The sequence below is a fragment of the Cardiocondyla obscurior genome, linkage group LG14 (genome assembly GCF_019399895.1).
Source record: "Cardiocondyla obscurior isolate alpha-2009 linkage group LG14, Cobs3.1, whole genome shotgun sequence".
In the NCBI taxonomy this organism is placed as follows: Eukaryota; Metazoa; Arthropoda; class Insecta; order Hymenoptera; family Formicidae; genus Cardiocondyla; species Cardiocondyla obscurior.
In genome coordinates this window covers 1,595,201-1,619,926 of record NC_091877.1, presented here as the reverse complement: position 1 = coordinate 1,619,926, position 24,726 = coordinate 1,595,201, and the positions used below count along the sequence as shown (strand labels likewise).

At 29.2% G+C, this 24,726-nt stretch overlaps 6 protein-coding genes across 8 annotated transcripts; all 6 read left to right on the top strand.

The window, feature by feature from the left end:
* The first annotated feature begins 786 nt into the window (after positions 1–786).
* On the top strand, positions 787–8,821 carry LOC139108269 (cingulin). Of its 3 annotated transcripts, none has more exons than XM_070666405.1 (15): positions 787–1,169; positions 1,820–1,993; positions 2,066–2,167; positions 2,797–3,585; positions 3,680–4,073; positions 4,178–4,533; positions 4,599–5,030; positions 5,108–5,281; positions 5,431–5,643; positions 5,831–6,082; positions 6,154–6,437; positions 6,614–6,713; positions 6,989–7,177; positions 7,242–8,324; positions 8,397–8,821. In XM_070666405.1, the coding sequence occupies exons 2-15, from the start codon at positions 1,835–1,837 to the stop codon at positions 8,487–8,489; spliced, it is 4,620 nt and encodes a 1,539-aa protein (XP_070522506.1). In that variant the 5' UTR covers positions 787–1,169; positions 1,820–1,834; the 3' UTR covers positions 8,490–8,821. The 3 variants fall into 3 exon arrangements, with proteins under 3 accessions (XP_070522506.1, XP_070522505.1, XP_070522504.1); XM_070666404.1 differs by having other exon boundaries at positions 788–1,169; positions 1,776–1,993; XM_070666403.1 differs by lacking the exon at positions 787–1,169 and having other exon boundaries at positions 1,206–1,993.
* A 324-nt stretch (positions 8,822–9,145) lies between these two features.
* LOC139108180 (uncharacterized) lies at positions 9,146–13,603 on the top strand. Its single transcript, XM_070666273.1, has 8 exons — positions 9,146–9,847; positions 10,006–10,125; positions 10,250–10,367; positions 10,679–10,940; positions 11,060–11,131; positions 11,195–11,285; positions 11,431–11,576; positions 11,633–13,603. The coding sequence occupies exons 1-8, from the start codon at positions 9,704–9,706 to the stop codon at positions 11,829–11,831; spliced, it is 1,152 nt and encodes a 383-aa protein (XP_070522374.1). The 5' UTR covers positions 9,146–9,703; the 3' UTR covers positions 11,832–13,603.
* Positions 13,604–13,953: 350 nt separating this feature from the next.
* On the top strand, positions 13,954–15,368 carry LOC139108179 (putative odorant receptor 92a). Its single transcript, XM_070666272.1, has 6 exons — positions 13,954–13,970; positions 14,049–14,171; positions 14,235–14,325; positions 14,468–14,613; positions 14,670–14,802; positions 15,312–15,368. The coding sequence occupies exons 1-6, from the start codon at positions 13,954–13,956 to the stop codon at positions 15,366–15,368; spliced, it is 567 nt and encodes a 188-aa protein (XP_070522373.1).
* On the top strand, positions 15,240–17,884 carry LOC139108178 (odorant receptor 30a-like). The gene is made up of 9 exons (XM_070666271.1): positions 15,240–15,866; positions 16,020–16,139; positions 16,265–16,382; positions 16,593–16,854; positions 16,929–17,051; positions 17,115–17,205; positions 17,379–17,524; positions 17,581–17,713; positions 17,834–17,884. The coding sequence occupies exons 1-9, from the start codon at positions 15,723–15,725 to the stop codon at positions 17,882–17,884; spliced, it is 1,188 nt and encodes a 395-aa protein (XP_070522372.1). The 5' UTR covers positions 15,240–15,722.
* A 1,062-nt stretch (positions 17,885–18,946) lies between these two features.
* Positions 18,947–21,459, top strand: LOC139108177 (odorant receptor 30a-like). Its single transcript, XM_070666270.1, has 8 exons — positions 18,947–19,045; positions 19,467–19,584; positions 19,829–20,087; positions 20,166–20,288; positions 20,353–20,443; positions 20,594–20,739; positions 20,796–20,928; positions 21,049–21,459. The coding sequence occupies exons 1-8, from the start codon at positions 18,947–18,949 to the stop codon at positions 21,097–21,099; spliced, it is 1,020 nt and encodes a 339-aa protein (XP_070522371.1). The 3' UTR covers positions 21,100–21,459.
* Positions 21,460–21,838: 379 nt separating this feature from the next.
* Positions 21,839–24,701, top strand: LOC139108176 (odorant receptor 49a-like). The gene is made up of 9 exons (XM_070666269.1): positions 21,839–21,970; positions 22,113–22,232; positions 22,410–22,527; positions 22,744–23,011; positions 23,183–23,296; positions 23,367–23,457; positions 23,697–23,842; positions 23,936–24,068; positions 24,205–24,701. Exons 1-9 carry the CDS (start codon positions 21,839–21,841, stop codon positions 24,253–24,255), a joined length of 1,173 nt encoding a protein of 390 aa, XP_070522370.1. The 3' UTR covers positions 24,256–24,701.
* The last annotated feature ends 25 nt before the right edge of the window (positions 24,702–24,726 follow it).

The window sequence follows — 24,726 nt, the reverse complement described above, 5'->3', positions numbered from 1 at the left end:
CTCCCTTGCATATTGTTCTCTGCTACTTGGTCGGCAATTTATTATTGTCCAGCAAAAATTTTTTAAACTTTAATTGCTGAAGAAAGTTCTCTTATTAAAATAAGAAAAATATTTTTTTTAACGAAAAAAAGAAATTGATGATTCTGCTTCGCTATAAAATTTTTTTAATAAAATCTGTTATTACATTTTTAATATTAAAAAAAAATTTTATATACTTTATGTATTTAAAACAGTTAAAATTGAATACTAATATATTATATATAAAGTTACTGCGTAAGAAGAAGTTTGGAAATTAATTTTATTTTAATTGTATCGCAATGTTTTAAAAAAAAATCATTTTAATAAGAAGCCAAGATAAATTTGAAAATATATATGTGTGTAAATCTTTTACAATCGTTATGTTGCGAACGATAACGTAAATGAGAAACAAAGGAAAATGAGTGATTTTTTCTTTTGAAACGGATGTGGCAATAGCGATGAAGAACAGTTCGAAAAACTACCTAAATATAGAATTCGTACGTTGCTATTGTTAGGACGTTTACGTTTTCCCGAGTGCATCCACTATCTGAAGGCTTGAAAGCGCCTTAAAATAGTTGTTTATTCTCTTAACTGTGAATGCTGCATTTCAAGGTAAAATAACAGCAATAACTCGCTGTCCTTGCATCATTTTATTATTAAGAACAAAATAACAAATTAATATTATTTAGATATTTTTTATTCAATTTACGCAACGTGCCTTATTTTCCAGAACTGAAAAATTTGTTTATCATTATTATTTTGCGTATTTCGTTAAAATAAATGATTGAAGAGCTTTGATGCCCGGGCGGATGGACATATCATTTCTCGTAAAGGTGTGAAATTAAAACAACGCAGTATCCGTCGGATTTCGGGAACCGTAGGAAAATCTCTCTCGGCTTCGATTTGTTTTCTCGTGATTAATAGATGACTTCCTATGTGAAATACGCGCGGAAGTCTACGGAAACGCTTCTGCGCACGAAGGGCGAGGCAAAGATGTATCGTCCGGCTTTGCGCAGGCGGTCTTTCGAAACGGTATTTTTAGAGATGCAAGTCGGTGCCCGCTAGCAAAGACGACAGTAGTCAGACAGAGTCGTCGTTGACCCTCGAAGGAACCGAAGCCACGAACTTCACGATTTTTCCATTGATTGCTGGTGAGCGATTTTTATCTGGAATCCACGAATACCCGAAAACTCCCGGTCGCGCAGCCGTTATCTCGAGAGCGAAATACCGGCTCTTCGCCGTTCGGATAACAACCAACCTCGGATAACAATCCAGCTAGTTTTATTTAATACTTAGTCTTATTTACGCGTATCTTTTTGTGATATCTGAGCATCGGGGCTTGCAGCGTATTACACTGGTTATTGTTATACGGTTACTTATTATTTTCGGCACTGTAATTAAAAGCGCCGCGTCTATTTTTACCCCGCCAGTCTAGATTTTTATCCTGCTTTAGTCTTTAAAGAGAGAGAATCTAGATCGAACTAGTTTCTAAAAATAAAAGCTGACACAATCCCGATTTTTTTTTCTATCGGCAATGGTATCTATAACTTAATGCAATTTTGACAGCTTAGGAATATCTAAATACGTTATATTTTAGAATAAGATGAATTTTTTTTTTATATATTAAAAAGTTTACAATTAAATATATTTTTGTTACTTACGTTAGACGAAAAAAGCGACCGTCGGTTTCACTGTTTTCCAAACAAAATAAGTAATATTGCGCTGATAAATTTAATATTCAGCAAAGTTAATTGCAGGGAAAAATAATCGAAGGTCCAATACCGTTCGTTTGTTTAAATAGAAAAAAAAAAAAATAATGGGAGCGTCAAGTAGCAATAGTAGCCCGCCGGCTTTGTTCCCTGCGAGCGAACGTGAAGCGAGAACGTCTTTGTATCCGAAAGATTGTCCGACGAACGGCGAAAGATCGTACGTCGGAATGAGCACCTGCAAGAAAGAGGATCAATCACAATTGCAAGTGCGTTAACAAAGAATTTATATTTAGAAAGAGGAAAAGAAGATTTTCGATTTATTTAATATTTTGGCACAGGGTCCAAGTTCTTATGCGACCTTGAGGCCTGGCGAATTCTGGGATCAGAGGTCAACGGCACCCAGTCTATCGAGTACGATGCTTCCTAAGCGAGATACTCTGGTAAACTCATTTGTTCGTTCGTCTTCTCCTCCCTTTGTTACGTTAAATTCAATATTTTATGTAATTTCTAATGACGAACAACGAATGTGACCAATGTACTTTTACGCGTTCGACGTTACTAATGTTCGTTCCACCTGTCTTTGTGCGAAACGGTCTGCTTGTACGAAACACGTGCGATTGCAGCTAAATTAAATCCGGGCATTGCCATCGTCGGGCTGCACCTGCGATTTTCGGGTAAAAATCGCGCAGTTTTATCGCGTAGAAGCCGGTTTCTCTGTTGGTAGCCGACAAGCTGGCTTCTTTCCAGCCCGAATTTTCGAGAGACCACACTGACTCACAGTCACGAAAAAACCGTTCACACAGTCATCGCGATCACGTGCTTATTCTTAAGCCGATTCGCGGGAACGATTGCGTTTTCCGCCAGTGTACTATTGGAAATCGTCGAGAGTGTATCATCATCCCTCGGATAATACCTCGGATAATCTCGGAAGCGTCGGTGAAACTTTCTTTATTCGATACTTGCGCGATCCGAAATTACACTTTGCTTATTTTTATTACAATTAACGTGTACCGCGCAAATGACAGACTGGCAATCTGCCAATGGTCACGATCCCCTAATGTGTCAACAGAATAATGAAATCGTCGAGCTTTCGCGGATCATCTCGCAGCTGGCCATGGCCAATCATCAATTAGCCAGCGCGCACAGCGCGACTCTGGCGCGTATGGAAACGTTATATTTGGAGTTATCGAACGAAAAAGCGGACCGAAAGCAAACGATTTCGCCAGAAAATCTGGAAATACGCGAGGACGTTCCGCGGAAAAAATTACAGGACGATGGTGTCGAGAAAAAGGAAATACGAAGACTGGAGCAGCGTGTCGCTAGACTGGAGAAATTGTTGGCGGCGTATTCTTTTAAACAATGCAAGCAACAATGCGCGCAAGAAGATGACAAACTGTGCTCCGGAACGGAAACGTCTTCGGAAAATTCTTCGAAGATACCGTGCAAGAAGAATGAGATTTTCCGTTCAATGTCGACGGAATCGCGTTGTGAATCGACGGAGCAGCAGATCAGTAACGATGTAATTGATGCTGTTGATCAAGTACCTGACGATTGTGGCACGGTTAAGAAGAAAGCAAATATTCAAATGCACTATGACACTCATTCCGATAATTCCGAGATAAATATTCCTACATTAGACGAAAATTCAAGTTCTACGAACGAAGATTTAGATAAAGTTCGTCGGAGACGAACGAGATTGAGAGACAACGAAGAAGCGAACAAAGAGATATTTAAATTATCGGAAGAAGTTGAAAGACTAAAAGCGGATCGTTTGGAATTTCAGAGCGCGAATGAAAGACTGCTGCACAGTCTGGCGGATGAAAAAAATTTAGTGGAAAAACTAGGCGTAGATTACGAGGTACGGTAATATTAATTAGTACTAATAATTTGTATAATTTTTCGTTATGCTAATTTAGCAACGTTTAACGATAGATATTATAATTTTTACTTAGGAACTGAAAATACGATGTGCAACGGTAGAAACTAATTTGCAAGAACGCATACAACAATACGACGAGGTAACGAAACATTTGGACTGCGCTAAGAATGAAGTCGAAAGACTTCTGAAAGAGGTCGACGTCTTTCAGTCGGAAAAAGACACTGCCGATGCGAGAATTTCAATTCTCGAACAAGATTTAGAAAAATCATTGCTCGAGACTGAACGAATTAAAAATGCGGAAAGCCAGAAGATATCGAAATTACAGGCACAATTGGCTGAAGAGGTCTCGGATAAAATAAAACGGATGAAAGCTCTTGAAGACGCTTCGCAGGAGATTCAAAGACTGAAGGAAACAATAAAGACTGAAAGAGGAAATAAAGACGATGTTGGTTCAAGAGAAGATATCGGTATATTTTACTGTTTATAAATTTTTATTTATATATTTGTGATAAAAATTATAGATAAATAAATTACATATTATAAAATAATATCGATTATTTATGCATTACAGATTTAATAGACGATGTTTCGGAAAGTACGTCAAATTCAAATTGTGCCGGTGCCAGTTTAGATGAATTTAGAAAAGAATTGAGCTTAAAAAGAGAAGCCAGGCATAGAGCTATCGCGACGATCTCCTCTGAAATGGAAAGACTCAGAAGAGAACTGGACGCTGAGAAGGAAGCTCATTCTAAAACGTCGGACTTGTTGGCTCAATTACGTTCCACTTGTGGCAGTTCGCAAGATTGCAATCTTGCGAGTGAGGATTTTGCGAAAACTGTGAAAAAGCAAGGGGAACTGAAGTGCATGGATGAAAGTGAGAAAGCGTTAAAGCGCGCGGAAGCCCAACGATTAACGCGCACCTTAAAGGTATTATTTTATATTTTATTCGCGATCGATTATCGTAAATGAGTACTGATACACGCTTGTTTCAGGTATCCGACGAGTTGAGAAATGACGTGCGATACCAAATCGAGAAGGTGGACGACCTTCGTTACCACTTGGAGACCGATCCAGAGCGTCATCGGCAACGCATTCGCTGTTTGACGGAAGTGAGCAACAAGGCACGCGGATCTCTCCGAGAACGAGAACGTCAGACGAATGAACTAAAGAATTATCTGGCTCAACTATTGGTCAGATTAGGAGACCGAAGTTTCCTGGAAATTCAAGACGACGTGGGAGTCGAATGCGACCGACAATTGGAGAATATAAACGCACTGAAGAGTCTCTACAATGAGAGATTGAGAATATTGACCGAACTGAAAGATTCCGCGATCAAGGATCTAACGGACGTAAAGCAGAAACTAGAATACAATTTGAAAAAGTCAGAGAACTTAGAAGAAGAATTGAAAAAAGCTGAAGACAAGGTATTATAGTGCTACTATTTAATTTGATTTTAATTAATTGAAATTTCTAATTTATATTTTTATGTTATATATAAAAGGTCGATACTCAAGATTCAGAAATATCGAACTTGGAATCGCAATTAGGATTAACCAAAGCGGACTGCAGAGATCTGCAAAATCAAATGTCTCTCATTAATGGATTATTCACGCAGATGTTACTCGGAGCTTCTTCTGCGGACATGGATCTTGATCGGTTGACTCAATTATTGCAGGTATTGCGGAGTTGATTAATATTTTAACATTTATATATATAAAAAAAAAAAAAAATATTTTATAAAATATTTTATAAAAAAAATTTTATAAAATAAAATATAAGCGAAAATTAGCAAGATTAATAACCAATTTTATTTTAACATTGCAGGAGAACCACGATCTTATAAGCGACATAGCTAAGGAAGAAAGCACCGAGGCAGCGGCACTTCCTAAGCTGCTTTTGGATTTAATCGAGCAAGTTGAAGGCGGTAAATCATCTCAAAAGCATACAAATGAAGAAAATAGTGTAGAAAATGTTGGTGAAGTCGAACGTAAGGAAGACGATTTACAGGAAGAAAATATCGCCCATAATTTACCTAAGGTTTTGTAAAAATATATACACATATGTAAATATATGCTAAAAAATATTAATTAATTCCTAATATAATCTTTATTCGAATGTCAATTTAAATACGTCACGGTAACATTGACAGTTATATAATTATTTTTCTCTCTTCCTTTTGATGTACAGATTGACTTGTTAAAGTAATTGTGAAATTACGTTGTAGGTGTGGCGTGTTTTATTGGAACTACTTAGCTGTCACGCGGTGAGTTCTCCAAGTGTTTCCGTTGCATCCTGTTCGGATCCAAACAGCTGCTATAAGTCTGTGGACACTCCAGCCGGCCCAAGGCTGGTAATTTCCGTGAGCAAAACTTATATTCGTTTAAAAGAATTAATTCTGGAGAAGAAGCACTTGGAGAAAGAGATGAATCGTATGAAGCAATTAAATACTCATTTAGAAAGTAAATTGGGAGAACAGGTAAATATTTCTCTAAATTTTTACGTATAAATACAGCGATATATTTATATTAATTTTATTTTTAATTGTAGGAAAAGAGACTCTCAATGGTGTCGGTCGAGTTGGCCAAAACGTGGACCATTGTTGACCGAATGCAGGCCCAGCATCAGCAATTGCATACGCACGAGGAGATATTAAGATACGAGCTGCAAGAGAAGAGAAAAATGTTGCAGGAGTTAAAACAAGAATTGGAATACTGCAGAGAGAAATGGGAGTCGGCCAGACAAAAGAACACGAACACCGAACGAGAATGGAGAAACTTGCGTCGCGAGTTTGCTGCACGAAAGGCTTTAGCCGCTCACGACTCTTTCAACAGGTTTTTATTTAATTTTAATTTACAAATTTTAATTTGCATTGCATATTGTAACAACGAAAAATTGAGAGCAAGATTTCAGAGATACTACGTTATTTATTATTTATTATCCGAATATTGTTTTACAATTCTTTAATTTATATTTTAATTATTTTGTGTTAATTAATTATTCTGTGTAGTGCTGAAAGCGGTTTCAGTGACGAGAGAGGTGATGATACTGACGAGGAAGAAACAATTGAGGAACGTGTTAGACACGGCCCGCGTCGGCGAATGCGAAAGGTTTACTTTAATCTATACTACACGAGTTTTTACGTTCGCTTGTCTTTTAATTTCTCGATTGTCTTAATTATTACTATCTGTTTCCGTTTTATCTCAACAATTTTCTATTTAAAACTAAAATTCGATTCTCCTTATGACAGTATAAAAAGAATTACGTTCAACATTAGCCCGTTTCTATATATCTATTTATAATTTTTTATAATCTATTTATAATATACATTTTTAATTTTTAGTAATTTTTTTTTAATAATAAAATGTGATTTAAATTAATACAGGAAAATACTAGAGCACCGACGCCGGATACAGAATCCGAACAACCGACAGATACCGAGCTTTCAGAATCAAAAACTAATTCCTCGGTGACTTTAGAGCAACGCACGCCGACTCCAGAGACCGAAGCGGAATTAGATGAGGCCGAATCTGCACATATCGATTCAGAACTTATTAACGTGACGGAAATTGATGTAAGTAAATTTATTTAAAACGTGATATTTTATTAATGATTAATCAATATTATTTTTTAAATAGCCTATTACAGAAAATTCTCAAGAAACTCTGGATCCTTTGGATCAAGCTCTTACTAACGTTATACAAAATCTCATAAAAATTGACAGTGGAGAATTAAACGAAAATGTATCGACTGCACGGGACAGTGTGACGATACCCTTTGAAGATTCGTGTGATAATCAAATCGCTGAAATCAGCAGCGATACGAAAGTCAGTGAAACGACGATTTCTGAAACGAATTTCTGCGACGAAAGTCAATGTTCATCCACTGTAAACGTATTGAAACGAACGCCTACGAGTACTGATTTATCTTCAACGGTGGATAATGGCGAATTGTTTGAATTATCGTCAACCATGATCAGAAATTCGTCAAAACAGCACAGTAACAATGATGACAGTGAGAAAATTAAAACTGAAAATATTCCATTATTTGTTTCTCACGAGCCGATTGATAATATTACTAATAAAAGCAACACGATGTCTGTCTTTTCCATCGGACCTCTTCCTACATTTTCTACTCCACCTATGTCAAAAACTGTGCAGTTCAGTAATCCTTTGATTGTTGGTCCATCTAATCGTTTTCTCCCTTCCTTGTTTGGCGTCGCTACGACAGAATTGGAAAATCTTAAAGATAATCATATCGCCTCCTCGTCGACAGCGTCACCAAATCAAGAAGAGTCTACAGAAAGCAGTGATCAACGATCTTTTAAATCAATAGACAATGTCACAGATTCCGACAACATCTCCGTAGATTCCTCTTCGAGTTTGGACACAGTCCGAGAATTTCCTACGACTTCGTTTATATCGGCGCCTAAAGACGAGCAATGCGAAAGCGGAGTAAGTTCGCAACAAAAAGATACGCCGACTAAATCTCAAACTCCCGAAGAAATTTTGGCAGCACGAGCCGATCGTTTAAAACGTTTGGAGGAGCAGGCCGATTGGCTTATGAAAAAAATGAACGCTACGAAAAAACGAGGCACTGACCTTTGCACAAGATTAGAAGAGCTTCATGAAGTTTACGGTGAACCGCCCGTTCCTCCACCCATGCCAGATGTTTTACCCAACTGTAGACTGCCATCTGTCTTGCTCAATCTTCCTCGTCAGGTAAAAAGCATGTGCTAATTTTATACACTTGTAATTGATTTTTACTCTCTAAAATGTGAACTTCTTTTTCAGGTACCTGAATTGTCATCTGAAAGTACCAGAAACATCGAAAGTGAAAACATGAACACGACAAAAAATGATACTTCGAATACTAATGTGCTATAAAGTATCTATAATTTTTTATTTGCAAAAAAAAAAATGATTTAATATTTATTCTTTAAACAAAGCTATAATATTCTCTGAGCACATCGCAAAACAATATTTTACTTCTTAATGACTCGGATATAATTAATGTTTGTCTTAATACTAATACAGCTAATTGTAACATAAGCTGTATTAAACTGTGATCCCATATCGATCTTTTTCCTCGACATATCTTCAAATTTAATTTTAATAAAGACATTAATTACTGTAATTTTATATTGAATGGTATATATTATATAGCTTTTTGTTTTAATCGATCATATTTCAATAAAAATTGACATTAATAAAAAAAATCCCCGAAAAATTCTTCCATATTAAAAGGTACACTTTATACTTGCACTTAATAAAATAATGTTATATAATTTTATTATTATAAAATAGATGTAATACTTGTCTAAAATGTTTTTATTCTTGCAGGCTATAATAACACATAGATGTACATATTGAAACATATGGACACTACCGAAAGCAAATAATATGTTTGCATTACTTTCCCTTTACTTTTCAAATAATATGCAACGAACAGGAAACATCTGTTGAATCCCTTTTTTTTTTTCCCTTTGACGTTATATCGTTACCATTCTTTAGGTTCCATACAGGTAATCGACAAAGCACGTAAAAAATAAAATAAAGCGAAATCGTCTGCAATTATAAATATTAAAAATAATATTTTACACGCATTCTAAATTATAGTCGAGTTTAGCAAGCAAAATATTTTTTAAGTATTCTTTGTGTCACAAACCACATACGTATAGCAATACCTACCTGCTATTATAAAGCAATACTTATTACAAAATGAAGCATGTGAACAAGAACCACTGAAATGACTAGTGTGAGTATACATATAATTTTTGCTTCGTGACTTTTCTCGTGAACAATATTCTGTGAGAAAAACACATATGCTAAATTCCGTTTGGGTATTAAATCGATTACTTAATAGGGAGAACACCCGAAGGTATAATGTTAAATTCCAAGTATGCTTACGTAGAACGATGTTTTACATATACAATTTTTTAAATTATTTAAAATATCTTAGCTGAAATAACATAGGTGAGGCTCTAAAATAGTAAAAGTGCTATCAAAAGAAAGAATTAATAGATACAATTCGAATGCAGTAAAGATAAACTTTTTGTATTTTGTTCTCTCGTCATAACAGTTTGAGCAGCAACAGAGAAATGATCGATGTTGTGAATAGATACTTTGGTCTTAATCGAATTCTTTTACTCATGATTGGCTTGTGGCCCTACGAAAAATCTAAATGTGCTGTAATACAAATAATCTGCGTCTATTCTATTCTCATATCTTGCATTATATTTCAGGTATTAGGATTTTAGTCTTACGTTAGTAATTTTACAAATCACGTTTTTATTAAAGTGATTTGCACTTATGATTTGTGATAACTTTTTACTAAATGTTATACAAATAAAAACTAAGAATGCTCTTCCATTTTATGTAAAAAAAAATTTATTATTTATAGCTTACAACATTTTTTACTTCAAAATGTACCGCAGAATTTATTATAAAGATTTTATCTATCACATTTGCTTTCTGCAGCATTATCGTAAAATATAATGCATTTTATGTTAATAGTAGAACTGTAAGTTAATTATTTACTATTTTTTTTTTTAATTTATAAAGTTGATCTGTAAAATATTACGCACCCAAGGAAAATTTTATATATTTTTTTAAACAAATTGCATAATAATTTACTGAAAACATAGATAAAATATCTTATAAGACAACTTCACCATATTTATAACGATTTAAGAGATAAAAATGAAATTGCTATCATAGAGAGGTACGGAAGTAAAGCAAATTGTTATACAGCATCACTTACACGTAAGATGTGTTTAATTTTATATTACTTCTTAAATTTCAAATTTACCAATAATTTTTTTGCTTAAAAGTTTTATAAGCATTTTTTTAAGCTACACAGAATGATATTAACATTAAAATTTAAATACATTAACAATAAAAATTTAAAGAAATTTTTATAAAGATTCGGTATTTGGAAAAAAAGAAATCTTAAAATTTTAATAACAAATACATTAAAAGTAAATTTTGACAATTTATGAACTAATTTATATTGCGATAATTTTTATATTGTAAGATATTTCTATTTTTCATTATTATTTTATATTGATGTTTAGTACTTATGTTTGTTGGAGCATCTTTTTTTACGGGAATTCAGTTCTGGAGAAATTTAAAAAATGTCATATTATCTTCAAACGTATCTGACTCACATCAACTACCGTTCGACACTGAGTATTTTGTCGACAAAGAAAAATATTTTTACTTAATATTTTTGCATGTATATATGGGTATATCTATAGGATGTCTCGCGATTTTAGCCACAGGATCAATGCTTTTATCATTTTTTCAACATAGTTGCGGAATGTTAAAAATTGCCAGGTAAAATTATATAACTTATTTATATACTTTAATGTAAAACGTTTCGTAATTATTAGTAACTTAATTATTCACAGTTACCGTATTGAAAGAGCAATACAAATTTATAATTCAAAAACTAGGAAAGCGCGAAATGAAATCTTGGCTCATGATGATATAGCTCGCGCTGTAGATATGCATCGTAAAACTATGACGTTAGTATTTATATATTATGATGCAAATATAATGTAGGGAATAACATACTTTGATTTATAAAGATTTGCAACTGATCTAATATCCAGTTTTGAAATATCGTTGATGTTTTTAATTCTCTTTGGAGTACTTGTGTTAAGTTTGAATATTTTCCTAGTAAGTGTTTTTTCCTTAATTAATAAATTTAAATTTAATTACTTGCATATTTTAATACTTTATACAAATTGTGTTTTTGTCAGAAGTTACATTTATATTACACTATAATATAATAATCAATTTTAACAACATATTTGTGTATTAGATTTTTCAGATTTTACTATTAGAATTTGACTTTAGAAAAATATTAATAAATTGTTTAGCGGCAGGTTCTTCTTTTGGGTACATGTTTATATCTAATTTTATCGGACAACGAATTATAGATCACAATAACAACATATTTGCCACTGCGTAAGTAATGTGTGTAAATTTTTCTGTATCTTTCATATATTTATCACTATTTTTAGATACAAAGTTCAATGGTATACAACTTCTTTATATATACAAAGATTAATAATAATTTTGTTGCAAAGAGGCAATAAAAGTTTTGGTTTGCGTCTCGGTGGATTGTTTGTAGCATCTATAGAATCTTTTGCTATGGTAAATAGGTTTATAAATTACATTTTTTTTTTACTCTTTAACATATTTGTAATACATATAGCGTAAATAATATTATATGTATGTATATAACATGCAGTAATTTTGTTAAAAAATATAATAAAAAATAAAATTAATTATTGCAGCTGGTCAATGCATCCATATCTTACTTTACTGTCATGTATTCATCGCGTAAATAGTGATATAATATGTAATAGTAATTAGTACTGTATTAATGAGAAGTTAATGAAAGATTGTGTACAACATATTTTATACTTAAGAACTAATAAAAAGTGTTAGACAAGAAATAATTTATAATTGGACTTATTATAAAAAAAAGGTAGTGATATATGGATTGCATGTAAATTAAATACATTAATAAAATAAAGCAATAATTACAATCGGTCTTTTTCCCAAAAAAAACCTTAGTTATTAACATATATTTATATGTATGTGCATTAAAAAAAAATTATACATGCATTGAAATTTATAAATATTTGTATGCTAAACATGACATTTATAAAAAATTCTCATTGTTGCAGATAACATTAGAGATAAACATACATATTTATGTACATATTGATCTGATGTCCGTGCACAATAACTGCTGAAATATGACTTGTATAAATGTAAAAATTTTTACCTCAGCACTTTTCACGAGAATAATATTTTATATGAAAAGTAGACCCCTCGTGAATTTCCACCAGGTGTTAAATCGATTACTTAATAGGCGAACGCACGAAGATAGGGTAAAATTGCAAGTATGACGACTTAGATAGATGTTTTACATACTGCATTGTTTAAATTATTTAAAATATCGTAGCTGAAATAACATAGGTGAAGTTCTAAAATAGTAAAAGTGCTATCAAAAAAGAGAATTAAAAGAAACAATTCGAATGCAGTAAAGTTAAGATAAACTTTTTGTATACCGTGCTCGTCATAACAGTTTGAGCAGTAGCAGAGAAATGATCGATGTTGTGGATAAATACTTTAGTCTTAATCGAACTCTTTTACTCATTATTGGCTTGTGGCCTTGCGAAAAATCAAAATGTGTTGTGATACAAATGATCTGCATTTTTTGTATTATTATAACTTGCATTATCTTTCAGGTATCGCGGTTTAACTTTAGCAATTTTTCAAAATTTCGTATTTATAAAATTGATTTGTATCTATCGTATGGGATACCTTGTTAAAAAATAATATATTTAAAGAAATAATCTTCTATTTTAACGAAAAAAAAAAATTATTTATAGCTTACTACACTTTTGTCTTCAAAATGTACTCCAGACTTGATCGTAAAGGTTCTATCCGTCGTAATTACTTTTAGCAGCTTTGTTGTAAAATATATATCATTTTATATTAATAGTGAAACTGTAAGTTAATTTTTTAAAATTTTGTCTAAATTAATAAGTAAACCTTTAAAATATTATACATATATTAAAGAACATTTTATATAAATTTTTTTTTTAATAATTAGCATAATAATTTATTGAAAGCATAGATAAAGGGCCTTTTCAAACAACTTCAACATATTTATAATAATTTAAGAGATAATGACGAAATTGCTATCGTGGAGAGATACGGAAGTAACGGAATATATTATACAACAAGTGTTACAAGTAAGATATTTTTAATTATATGTATAGTACTTCTTAAGTTTTAAATTTGTCATTAAGTCTTGCTTTAAGTTTTATTAAAATTTTTTATTTTAAGTAACACAGAATTGTATTATCATTTAAATTTAAATACATCAATCGTGGAAAGTTAAAAGAGCTTTTTGTAATGATTTGCTATTTATAACAAAACATTTTTAATTCTGAATAACAAATACATAAAAAATAAATATTACAAATTATAAAATATTTTATATTACGATAGCATAATAATATATATTTTATAATGTAAAAAGTTTCGGTTTTACAATATTATTTTATAATGGTGTTTAGTATTTGTCGCTACTGGGCTGATTGGTTTTATTGGATTCCAACTATGGGCGAACTTTAAACACATTATATTATCTTCAAACTTGTCTCACTCGCATGAACTGTTGATTGATACTGAATATATTATCGATAAAGAAAGATATTTTTACTTCATGTTTTTACATATAAATATAACTATAATTGTAGGAGGTATTATAACAATAGCAACAGCAACAATACTTCTTACCTATATTCAACATGCTTGCGGAATGTTTAAAATTGCTAGGTAAAATTATTTAATTTATATTTATATTTATTTTAATACAAAATGTTATGTAATCATGAATAACTTAATTATTTACAGTTACCGTATTGAAAGAGCAATACAAATTTGTAATTCAATACCAAAAATTATTAAACCGCAAAACGAAATCTTCGCTCATGATGGTATAGTTCACGCTGTAGATATGCATCGAAAAGCTATGACGTTAGTATTTATATATTTTAATGTATAAATAATATAGGTAATAACTGGCTTTGATTTATAAAGATTTACGACTCGCGTAGCATCCGAATTTGAAATATCGTACATGTTTCTAATTGTTATTGGGGTGCTTTGTTTAAGCTTAAATGTTTTTCGAGTAAGTCTTTCTTAATTAATAAATAGAAATTTAATAATTTATATGTTTGAATACTTTAATTGAATTATGTTTTTATTGAAAGTTACATTTAAATTGTTTCTTTTTTTTTTAAATTAATTTTAATAACATGTTTTTGTAACAGATTTTTCAGATTGCACTATCAAAGTATAGGATAGAAAAATTACTGATAAATTTTATATTGGCATGTAATAGTTTTTTGTACATGTTTGCGGCTAATTTTTTCGGACAACAAGTTATAGATCACTATAACCACGTATTTGCCACTGCGTAAGTAATGTGTATAAGTTTTTCAATATCTTGCATATATTTATTATTATTTTTAGATACAAAGCCGAGTGGTATAAAATTTCTTTACGTATGCAAAGGTTAATAATGATTTTATTGCAAAGAGGCAATAAAAGTTTTGGTTTGCGTGTCGGTGGATTACTTGTAGCATCTATGGAATGTTTTGCCACTGTAAATAATTTTATAAATTATATTATATGTCACTATTTACCATATATTAATATATGTAGCGTTAATTGCATAACACGCAACAATTTGTAACTTAATATAATAGAAAATAACGTTATTTATTACAGCTATTTAATGCATCCATGTCTTACTTTACTGTCATGTATTCAGCGCGAAAATAGTGATATAATTTGTAATAGTAATTAGTACTGTATTAATAGGAAGTTAATGAAAGATTGTGTGCAACATATTTTATGCTTAAAAATTAATAAAAAGTGTTACACAAAAAATTTATAATCGCATTTATTATAAAGAAAAAGTAATGATATATGGATTGCGCGTTAATTAAATATTATAATTAAATATAGCAATAATTACAATAGGTTTTTTTCCCAAAAAATTTAGTTATTAACAAGTATTTGTATGTATGTGCATTAAAAAGAACATTATACGTGCCTTGAAATTTATATTTGTATAATAAACATATTTGTAAAAAATTCTCACTCTTATAGATAAACATACGTATCTATAAACGTATTGATCTGATGTCCGTGCACAAGAACTGCTAAAATATTACTGGTATAAATAAAAAAATTTTTACCTTAGGACTTTTCACGAGAATAAAATTCCATGAGAAAAAAAGACACTTCGTAAATTTCCACCAGGTGTTAAATCGATTACTTAATAGACGAACGCACGAAGATAGGGTAAAATTGCAAGTATGCTGACTTAGAACGATATTTTACATACTGCATCGTTTAAATTGTTTAAAATATCTTAGATGAAATAACATAGGTAAAGTTTTAAAATAGTAAAAGTGGTATCATAAGACAGAATTAAAAGAAACATTTCGAATGCAGTAAAGATAAGCTAAACTTGTTATATTCGGTTCTCGTCATAACAGTTTGAGCAGTAGCAAAGAAATGATCGATGTTGTGGATAAATACTTTAGTCTTAATCGAACTCTTTTACTCATTATTGGCTTGTGGCCTTACGAAAAATCAAAATGTGTTGTGATACAAATGATTTGCATTTTTTGTATTGTTATAACTTGCATTATCTTTCAGGTATCGCGGTTTAACTTTAGCAATTTTTCAAAATTTCGTATTCGCGAAAACGATTTGTATCTATCGTATGAGATAACTTGTTAATAAATAGACTATTCAATGAAATAAGAATACTCTTCCATTTTAACTAAAAAGAATTAATATTATTTATAGCTTACTACACTTTTGACTTCAAAATGTACCCCAGACTTTATCGTAAAGGTTTTATCCATTGTAATTGCTTTCAGCAGCTTTATTGTAAAATATATATCATTTTATGTTAATAGTGAAACTGTAAGTTAATTATTTGTTAATTTTGTCTAAATTAACAAGTTTACTTTTAAAATATTATATGTATATTTAAAAACATTTTTAATTTTCTTTTTAAATAACTAGTATATATTTTATTGAAAGCATAGATAAAGTGTCTTGCGAGACAACTTCATCATATTTATAACGATTTAAACGATAATGGCGAAATTGCTATCGTAGAGAGGTACGGAAATAATGCAAAATGTTATACAATAGTCTTTACAAGTAAGATATTTTGAGTTTTATATTACTTCTTAAATTTTAAATTTGTCATTAAATCTTTTTTTTTAAGTTTTATAAAACATTTTTTATTTCGAATAGCTAAAATTAAATATGACAAATTATAAAATATTTTATATTCCAATAGCATAATAATATATATTTTATATTGTAAAAAATATCTGTTTTACAATATTGTTTTATAACTGTGTTTAGTAATTTTCACTACTGGACTATTTAGTTTTGTGGGATTGCAGTTATGGGCAGACTTTAAACATACTATATTATCTTCAAATTTATCTCACTCGCATGAACTGCTGATCGATACTGAATATATAATCGATGAAGAAAAATATTTTTACTTAATGTTTTTACATATAAATATGACTATAATTATAGGATGTATTATAATATTAGCAACAGGAGCAATGCTTGTTGCCTATCTTCAACATGCTTGCGGAATGTTTAAAATAGCTAGGTAAAATTTTACAAATCTTATATGTAATTTAATATAAAATGTTATTTAATTGTTAGCAATTTAATTATTCTTAGTTACCGTATTGAGAAAGCAATAAATATTTATTATTCAGTATCAAAAAATATTAAAGTGCAAAACGAAATGTTGGCTCATGATGATATAGTTCGAGCTGTAGATATGCATCGAAAAGCTATGACGTTAGTATTTATATATTTTAATGTATAAATAATATAGGTAATAACCCACTTTGATTTATAAAGATTTTCGACTCACCTAATATCCAGTTTTGAAATGTCGTTCATGTTTCTTATCGTTATTGGGGTGCTTTCTTTAAGCTTAAATATTTTTCGAGTAAGTGCTCCTTGTCAATTAATAAATACAAATTTAATAACTTATATGTTTTAATACTTTAATCAAATTGTGTTTCTATTATAAGTTATATTTAAATTACGCTCTTTCAAAAATTAATTTTAAATGAAAGAAATAAAATAAAAATTAATTGCAATAATATATTTTTATAACAGATTTTTCAGGTTGCATTAATAGAACATAAAATTCGAAAATTATTTCTAAATTTTTTAGCGGCATCTTATTGTTTACTGTACATGTTTATGGCAAATTTTATCGGACAACAAATTATAGATTGCTATAACGATGTATTTGCCACTGCGTAAGTAATGTGTAAAAATTTTTCTGTATCTCGCATATATTTATCATTATTTTCAGATACAAAGCTCAGTGGTATAAAACTTCTTTATATGTACAAAGATTAATAATAATTTTGTTGCAACGAGGTAATAAAAATTTCGGTCTGCGTGTTGGTGGATTGTTTATAGCATCTATAGAATGTTTTGCCACGGTAAATAATTTTATAAATTATATTTTGTCACTAGTAAATTTACTTATATATAGCGTTAATTATTCATCACGCAACAATTTTTTAATTTAATATAATAAAAAATAACTTTATTTATTACAGCTATTTAATGCATCCATGTCTTATTTTACTCTCATGTATTCTGTGCGATAATAAAGAGAATGTGAAGTAAATGTAAAATGTTATAACAAAAAAAAAAAAATATATTTTTTTTTATAATGGCACTTAATATCAAAATTTTTGAGAGCTTTAATTTGATATACAAAGCCGGAGTGGACATTCGTCTCTTCTAATTTTGTAGTTAGTAGCTAGATCGCACAAATTAGATATATTTCTTAGTTAGTAATCAGCTTGGTGTTATCCATAAATTGTAAGAAAGCATTTGTTATTTAGTGATTATGTAGCTAATGTCTAACCATTACTATATAGAATTAAAAAAGTAAGGTTGTTATTAAAAAAAAAAAAAAATCTGTCTAGTATCCATCTAGCCGAAAAACGTTTAGATATTTAGATTTTCTAGCTCGTTATTAGTTTGTAATAATTGTCTGGTATCTAGACGTTTTCAGCATTACATTTCTGGCTCAGTGTTGGACAGTTTTGATAAACAAACTCGAGATAAACCACGGATTGACTTAACTAGTCGCTAGATAAAGGATAGGTTTAATTTCTACTCGTGAGATAATAAAATAAATATTTAAATTACAGCAATAATTAATTTCAGTGTTATATGTTAAAAATATTATTGTACGTACTTAAAAATTTAATTGTATAATAAATATAAAACTTGTAAAAAATTCTCACTTTTATAGATAGGCATAAGTACGTATACACATATTGATGTTTGTACGCAAGAACTGCTGAAACGTGACTGGTGTAAATATAGAATTTTATTCTCAAAACTTTTCTTGTGAGTAACATTCTATAAGAATAAAGACACCTCGTGAATTTCCACCAGGTGTTAAATCGATTACTTAATAGGCGTACGCACGAAGACAGTGTAAAGTTGTACGTATGCTGATATAAAACGATTCTTTACATACGCCATTAGTTTAAATTACTTAAAATATCGTAGTTGAAATAATATAGATAAAATTGTAAAATTGTAAAAATGCTACAAAAAAAAAAGAAATTTAAAAAACAGTTTGAATATAGTTAAGATAAGCGAATGTCTTTGCATTTTTTTCTCGTCATAACAGTTTAAGTAGTAATAGAAACATGATCAATGTTGCGAATAGATACTTCAGTCTTAATCAAACTCTTTTAATTATAATTGGCTTGTGGCCTTACAAAAAATCGAAATGTGATGTAATACAAGTAATCTGCATCTTTTTTATTTTAATAACTGGCATTATATTTCAGGTATCACGGTTTTAGTTTCAGTAATTTTTCAAAATATCGTTTTTATGAAAACAATTTGTACTTATGGTTTGAGATTACTTTTTACTAAATCTTGCGCAAAAAAAAATAATTAAAAATAATTTATTATTTATAGCTAACTACGCTTTTCACTTCAGTATGTACCCCAGAATTTATCATAACGATTCTATCCGCCGTAACTATTTTTATCAGCTTTCTCATAAAATATAATGCATTTTATGTTAACAGTAAAACTGTAAGTTAATTTTTTGTCATTTTTGTCTAAATTCATAAGTTTAAAATACTATACATATATCAAAGAACATTTTTTATTTTTTATTTTTTTAATAATTAGCATAACAATTTATTGAAAGCATAGATAAAGGACCTCATGAAAGAACTTCATCATATTTATAACAATTTAAGAGATAATGACGAAATTGCTATCGTGGAGAGATATGGAAGTAACGGAATATATTATACAACAGGTCTTACAAGTAAGATATTTTGAATTCTATATTACTTCTTAATTTTTAAATTAGTTATGAAATCTTTTAATTGTAGTTATATTCGAATCTTTCAATTTAAGTTACACAGAATTGTATTATTATTTAAGTTTAAATACATTAAAAGTAAATATGATAATTTATAAACTAATTTATATTGCTTTATTAATAGTAATATAATTTTTATATTGTAAGTTATTCCTGTTTTACATTATTATTTTATATTGGTGTTTAGTATTTATCACTTCTGCGATATTTGTTTTTGTGGGAATCCAATTCTGGGCAAGTTTTAAACATACTGTAACTTCAAATTTATCTTACTCGCATCAGCTGCTGATCGACTCTGAATATTTTGTCGACAAAGAGAAATATTTTTACTTAATATTTTTACATATAAATATGATTATTGTAATAGGATTTACTACAATTTTAGCGACAGGATCAATGCTTATTGTTTATCTTCAACATGCTTGCGGAATGTTTAAAATTGCCAGGTAAAATTCTATAATTTATATATGTATTATAATACAAAATGTTATAAATAAAATTATTAGCAATTAAATTATTTACAGTTACCGTATTAAAAAAGCAATACAAATTTGTAATTCAATACCAAAAAATGTTAAGGTGAAAAATACAATCTTGATTCATAATGGCTTAGTTTGTGCTGTAGACATTCATCGAAAAGCTATGATGTTAGTATTTATATATTATAATAATTTAAATAATGCAGGCAATAATTCACTTTGATTTATAAAGATTTTCGAACTACCTAATATCCAGTTTTGAAATGTCGTTCATGTTTCTAATTGTTGTTGGAGTACTTGCTTTAAGCTTAAATATTTTTCGAGTAAGTGCTTCTTTTTAATTAATAAATGCAAATTGAATAACTTGCATGTTTTCATATACAAACTTTTTACACAAATTGTATTTCTATCAAAAGCTTTATTTATATTACGCTTTTTTAAAAATTAACTTTAATAACATGCGTTTATATTAGATTTTTCAGATTGTACTATTGGAATTTAACTTGTATAAATTTTTTATAAATTTGGTATTCGCAAGTTCTTGTTTTGTGTACATGTTTATGGCAAATTTTGTCGGACAACAAATTATAGATCACAATAACCATGTATTTGCCACTGCGTAAGTAATGTGTAAAAATTTTTCTGTATCTCGCATACATTTATCATTATTTTTAGATACAAAGCTCAGTGGTATAAAACTTCTGTATATATACAAAGATTAATAATAATTTTGTTGCAAAGAGGTAATAAAAATTTCGGTCTGCGTGTCGGTGGATTGTTTATAGCATCTATAGAATGTTTTGCCACGGTAAATAATTTTATAAATTATATTTTGTCACTAGCAAATTTAATTATATATAGCGTTAATCATACATTACGCAACAATTTTTTAACTTAATATAATAAAAAATAACGTTATTTCTTACAGCTATTTAATGCATCCATGTCTTATTTTACTCTTATGTATTCTGTGCGATAATAATGACATAATATGTTAATTAGCAATATATTAATGAGAAGTTAATGAAAGATTGCGTGCAATGTATCTTAAGGTTCAAAACTAATATAGAGTATTACGACCAAATAAAGGATATATTTTATTATGGCATTCAATACAAGAAGAAAAAAAAGGTAATAAAATAAAAATTTAACATTATAGCAATAATTGATGTCGATGTTATACGTTAGAATTAATATTGTACGTACTTAAAATTTTAATTGTATAATAAATATAAAAAATGTAAAAAATTCTTACTGTTGTAGATAAATACAAGTATGTATATACATATTGAAACTATATTTGTGCACATGAACTTCTGAAACATGACTGGTGTAAATATAGAATTTTATTCACGAGACTTTTCTCGCGAATAATATTTTATGAGAATAAAGACACCTCGTGAATTTTTATCCAGGGTTGAATCGATTACTTAATGGGCTATTGCGCGAAGATATAGTCTTAAATTGCAAGTTCATACATATATCGACATGCAGCAAGGTTTTACAGTACAATGTGCGAGTCTAATAGCGATTATTTTCTCTTTACAGTACAGTTGAAGTAAATTATAAAAATACCTTAAAGTATAAAATATTAAAATTGATGGGAGAAAAAAAAAGAAGTAAATGTTTTTTTTTTAGTAATCTAATGTGGTAGAGATGTGAATTTTTATTTACCTCTTTTCCGTCACAAGTATTTTAGAGCTAGCAGAGAACCAATCATGGATAAAAATTTTAATTTTAATCAGATTCTTTTGTTAATAATTGGTTTGTGGCCTTATCAAAAGTCAAAATTTGCTCAAATTCGATATATTTGCATTTTTATTATTTGTACAACTGGTATTTTATTTCAAGTATGTGTGTCAATACCCTGATTTCCTTGTACTACGCGTGTTATAGAATATACATCAAATATGTTAAACTAATTCGTGCTTTTGACTTTTCTAACTTACTTCTAATTAAAATTCTTTGAAAATTTATCACTGTTATTTATAGTTTACAGCATTTTTAACTTCAAATTGTACTGCAGATTTTATCATCAAAGTTCTCTCTTCTGTATTTCCTATGATTAGCGTAGAGATAAAATATATTTCATTTTTCGTTAACAATAAAGCAGTAAGTTATTATTTGCGGAACAGTAAGTTATTAAACATATGTATATTTATTAATATATCTACTAATATAATTATTGAAAAATAAATAGCTTGAACTGTTTTAAATTCGTATAATTAAAAAGTATTTACTAATTAATTAGAGGTACACAAGTGGTATAAGAACTTATTAAAACAATAGGTAAAATATTTAATAAATTATCTACAGTGTATTTATGCCAATTTGAAAGACCATAACGAGGTTATTATTATAGAAAAATATGGCAGTAAAGCAAAACGTTACACAATAGCACTTACAAGTAATTATCTTTGATTCTTATCTATGAGACAATCATAAACTCCTTTACCAATTAATTAATATTTTCTAATTTAAATTTATACAATTGTAATAGTAAAAAATATCGATACATATAATTTATATAATTATTTAATATTTGATGTATTTATGGAATTGCCAGTTTTATTTATTATCGAGACATTTTACAATTTATGAAATTATCTATCTACAACGTTATTTACAGCACTTATGATTGCTCAAGCGTTAATCCATTTAATTGTGCAAATGTGGCCAAGTTTTTGTAATATTATCGTATCCATAAACGGATCCCAGAAACGCAGCCTGTTTATGGTCACTGAATATTTCATCAATCAGGAAAAATATTTCTACTTTCTATTCTTGCATATGTACATATTTTATTACGTCGGAATATTCATCATAATTGCTACAGGAACATCGCTTTATGCATATCTTCAGTATGCCTGTGGAATGTTTAAAATTGCTAGGTAAAATACGTAATGTCGTATAGAAATGTAGAGATAACGTGTCACATAATTATACATGTATAATTTTATTTTATTTTATATATAAATATTATAATTTTTTTTTAGCTTATTACTTTGTGATTTTTTATTAGATGTATTTATACATAACTAAGACATTTAAACTACTTGCAGTTATCGTATCGAAAGCGCAATGGAAATTTACACATCACAAAAAATACCGAAGAATGAGAATTTACTTCATAAAAGCATAATATATGCTATAGATATTCAACGAAGAGCTATATCGTTGGTATTATTTATTAACACATATTTTATTAGCTGTATAATTTTATACGCAAATTTTTTATATGTAAAGGTTTTGCGAATGCATACAGACTACATTTGAGGTAACATTCATCTTTCTAATAGCATTTGGAGTGCTAGCTTTAAGTTTAAATATTTTTCAAGTAAGTTTTCTGTTCATTATTTCTATGTAATTTAATATCAAGATGTCATTAATAATAATTAATATAACTTAAAATAAAGAATTCTACTTACAAGTTAATTATATCTATTTCAAATAGATATTTAAGTATCGCATTGATAATCTATAATTAAAATAAAGATTTATTTTATTTTTAAATATATTTTTTAAATAATTCTATAATTTTTTAAATTGACTACGATACCAAATTTCGGTTATTAGGTTTACCAAATTTTATCATCAGGACGTGATATTGAAGAACTTTTAATGCCTTATTTTTCATCAGTTAGTTGTATTTTATATATGTTTTTTGCCAATGTCATTGGACAAGAAGTTACAGATCACTATAATTATATGTACGACACAACGTAAGAACAAACTTTTCTTATTAAGTGCATGTTATATTCATACAATATAGCATTACTCGTATTTTTTTTTTTTTTTTCAAATTATATATGTAGATACAAGACTCAATGGTATTTAGCTCCACTACATATACAAAAATTGGTAATTTTTTTATTACAAAGAGGCAACAAATCTTTTGGTCTGAGTGTTTGTGGATTGTTTGTATCATCTTTAGAATGTTTTGCTACGGTATGGAATATCTTATCATTACATAATAATGCAAAAAAATAGATAACATTTTTTTTCTTCTTTTTTTTTCTTTCTTCGACTTTATCTTTTCTTTTTATCGAGAAAGCAATCCAAAGACAAACATAATTTGTTGCAGTTGGTAAATACATCCATATCTTATTTTATCGTCATGTATTCTGTGCGATAGAGATAGCAACAATTATATCACACTATAGTGATGATTTTAGTAAAGTGACGTGTGTGTAATATATTTTATATATGAGATAATGTAACAAAGATGTATGTAAATGTGATAAAAATGCAAAAGAGGTTTTATAATAAATTGTTGTATATTTTTAATGCATTCTTGTTCGGTAAATAAAAAGCGGTTGCGTTACTTAGAAATTTTTCTCGTGAATAACATTCCTTGAGAAAGAAACCTTTAATTTATTTCTCTTGCCATTGTATTGACTATTTCGGTAAGTAAAATCTTTATAAAAATAAAGCCCTACCTTTATATTAATTTAAATACTAATATGTCTCCATTAATATGTTTCGTTTTATGTTACAGTCACCGGAAAAACTCTACAACTCCGCTGAAGCTCATGCAGATTGGTGAGTGACATAATTTACTTTTCGTAGTTTGTAATTAGGGTCTTTTAAAAAATAACGCGCGCAT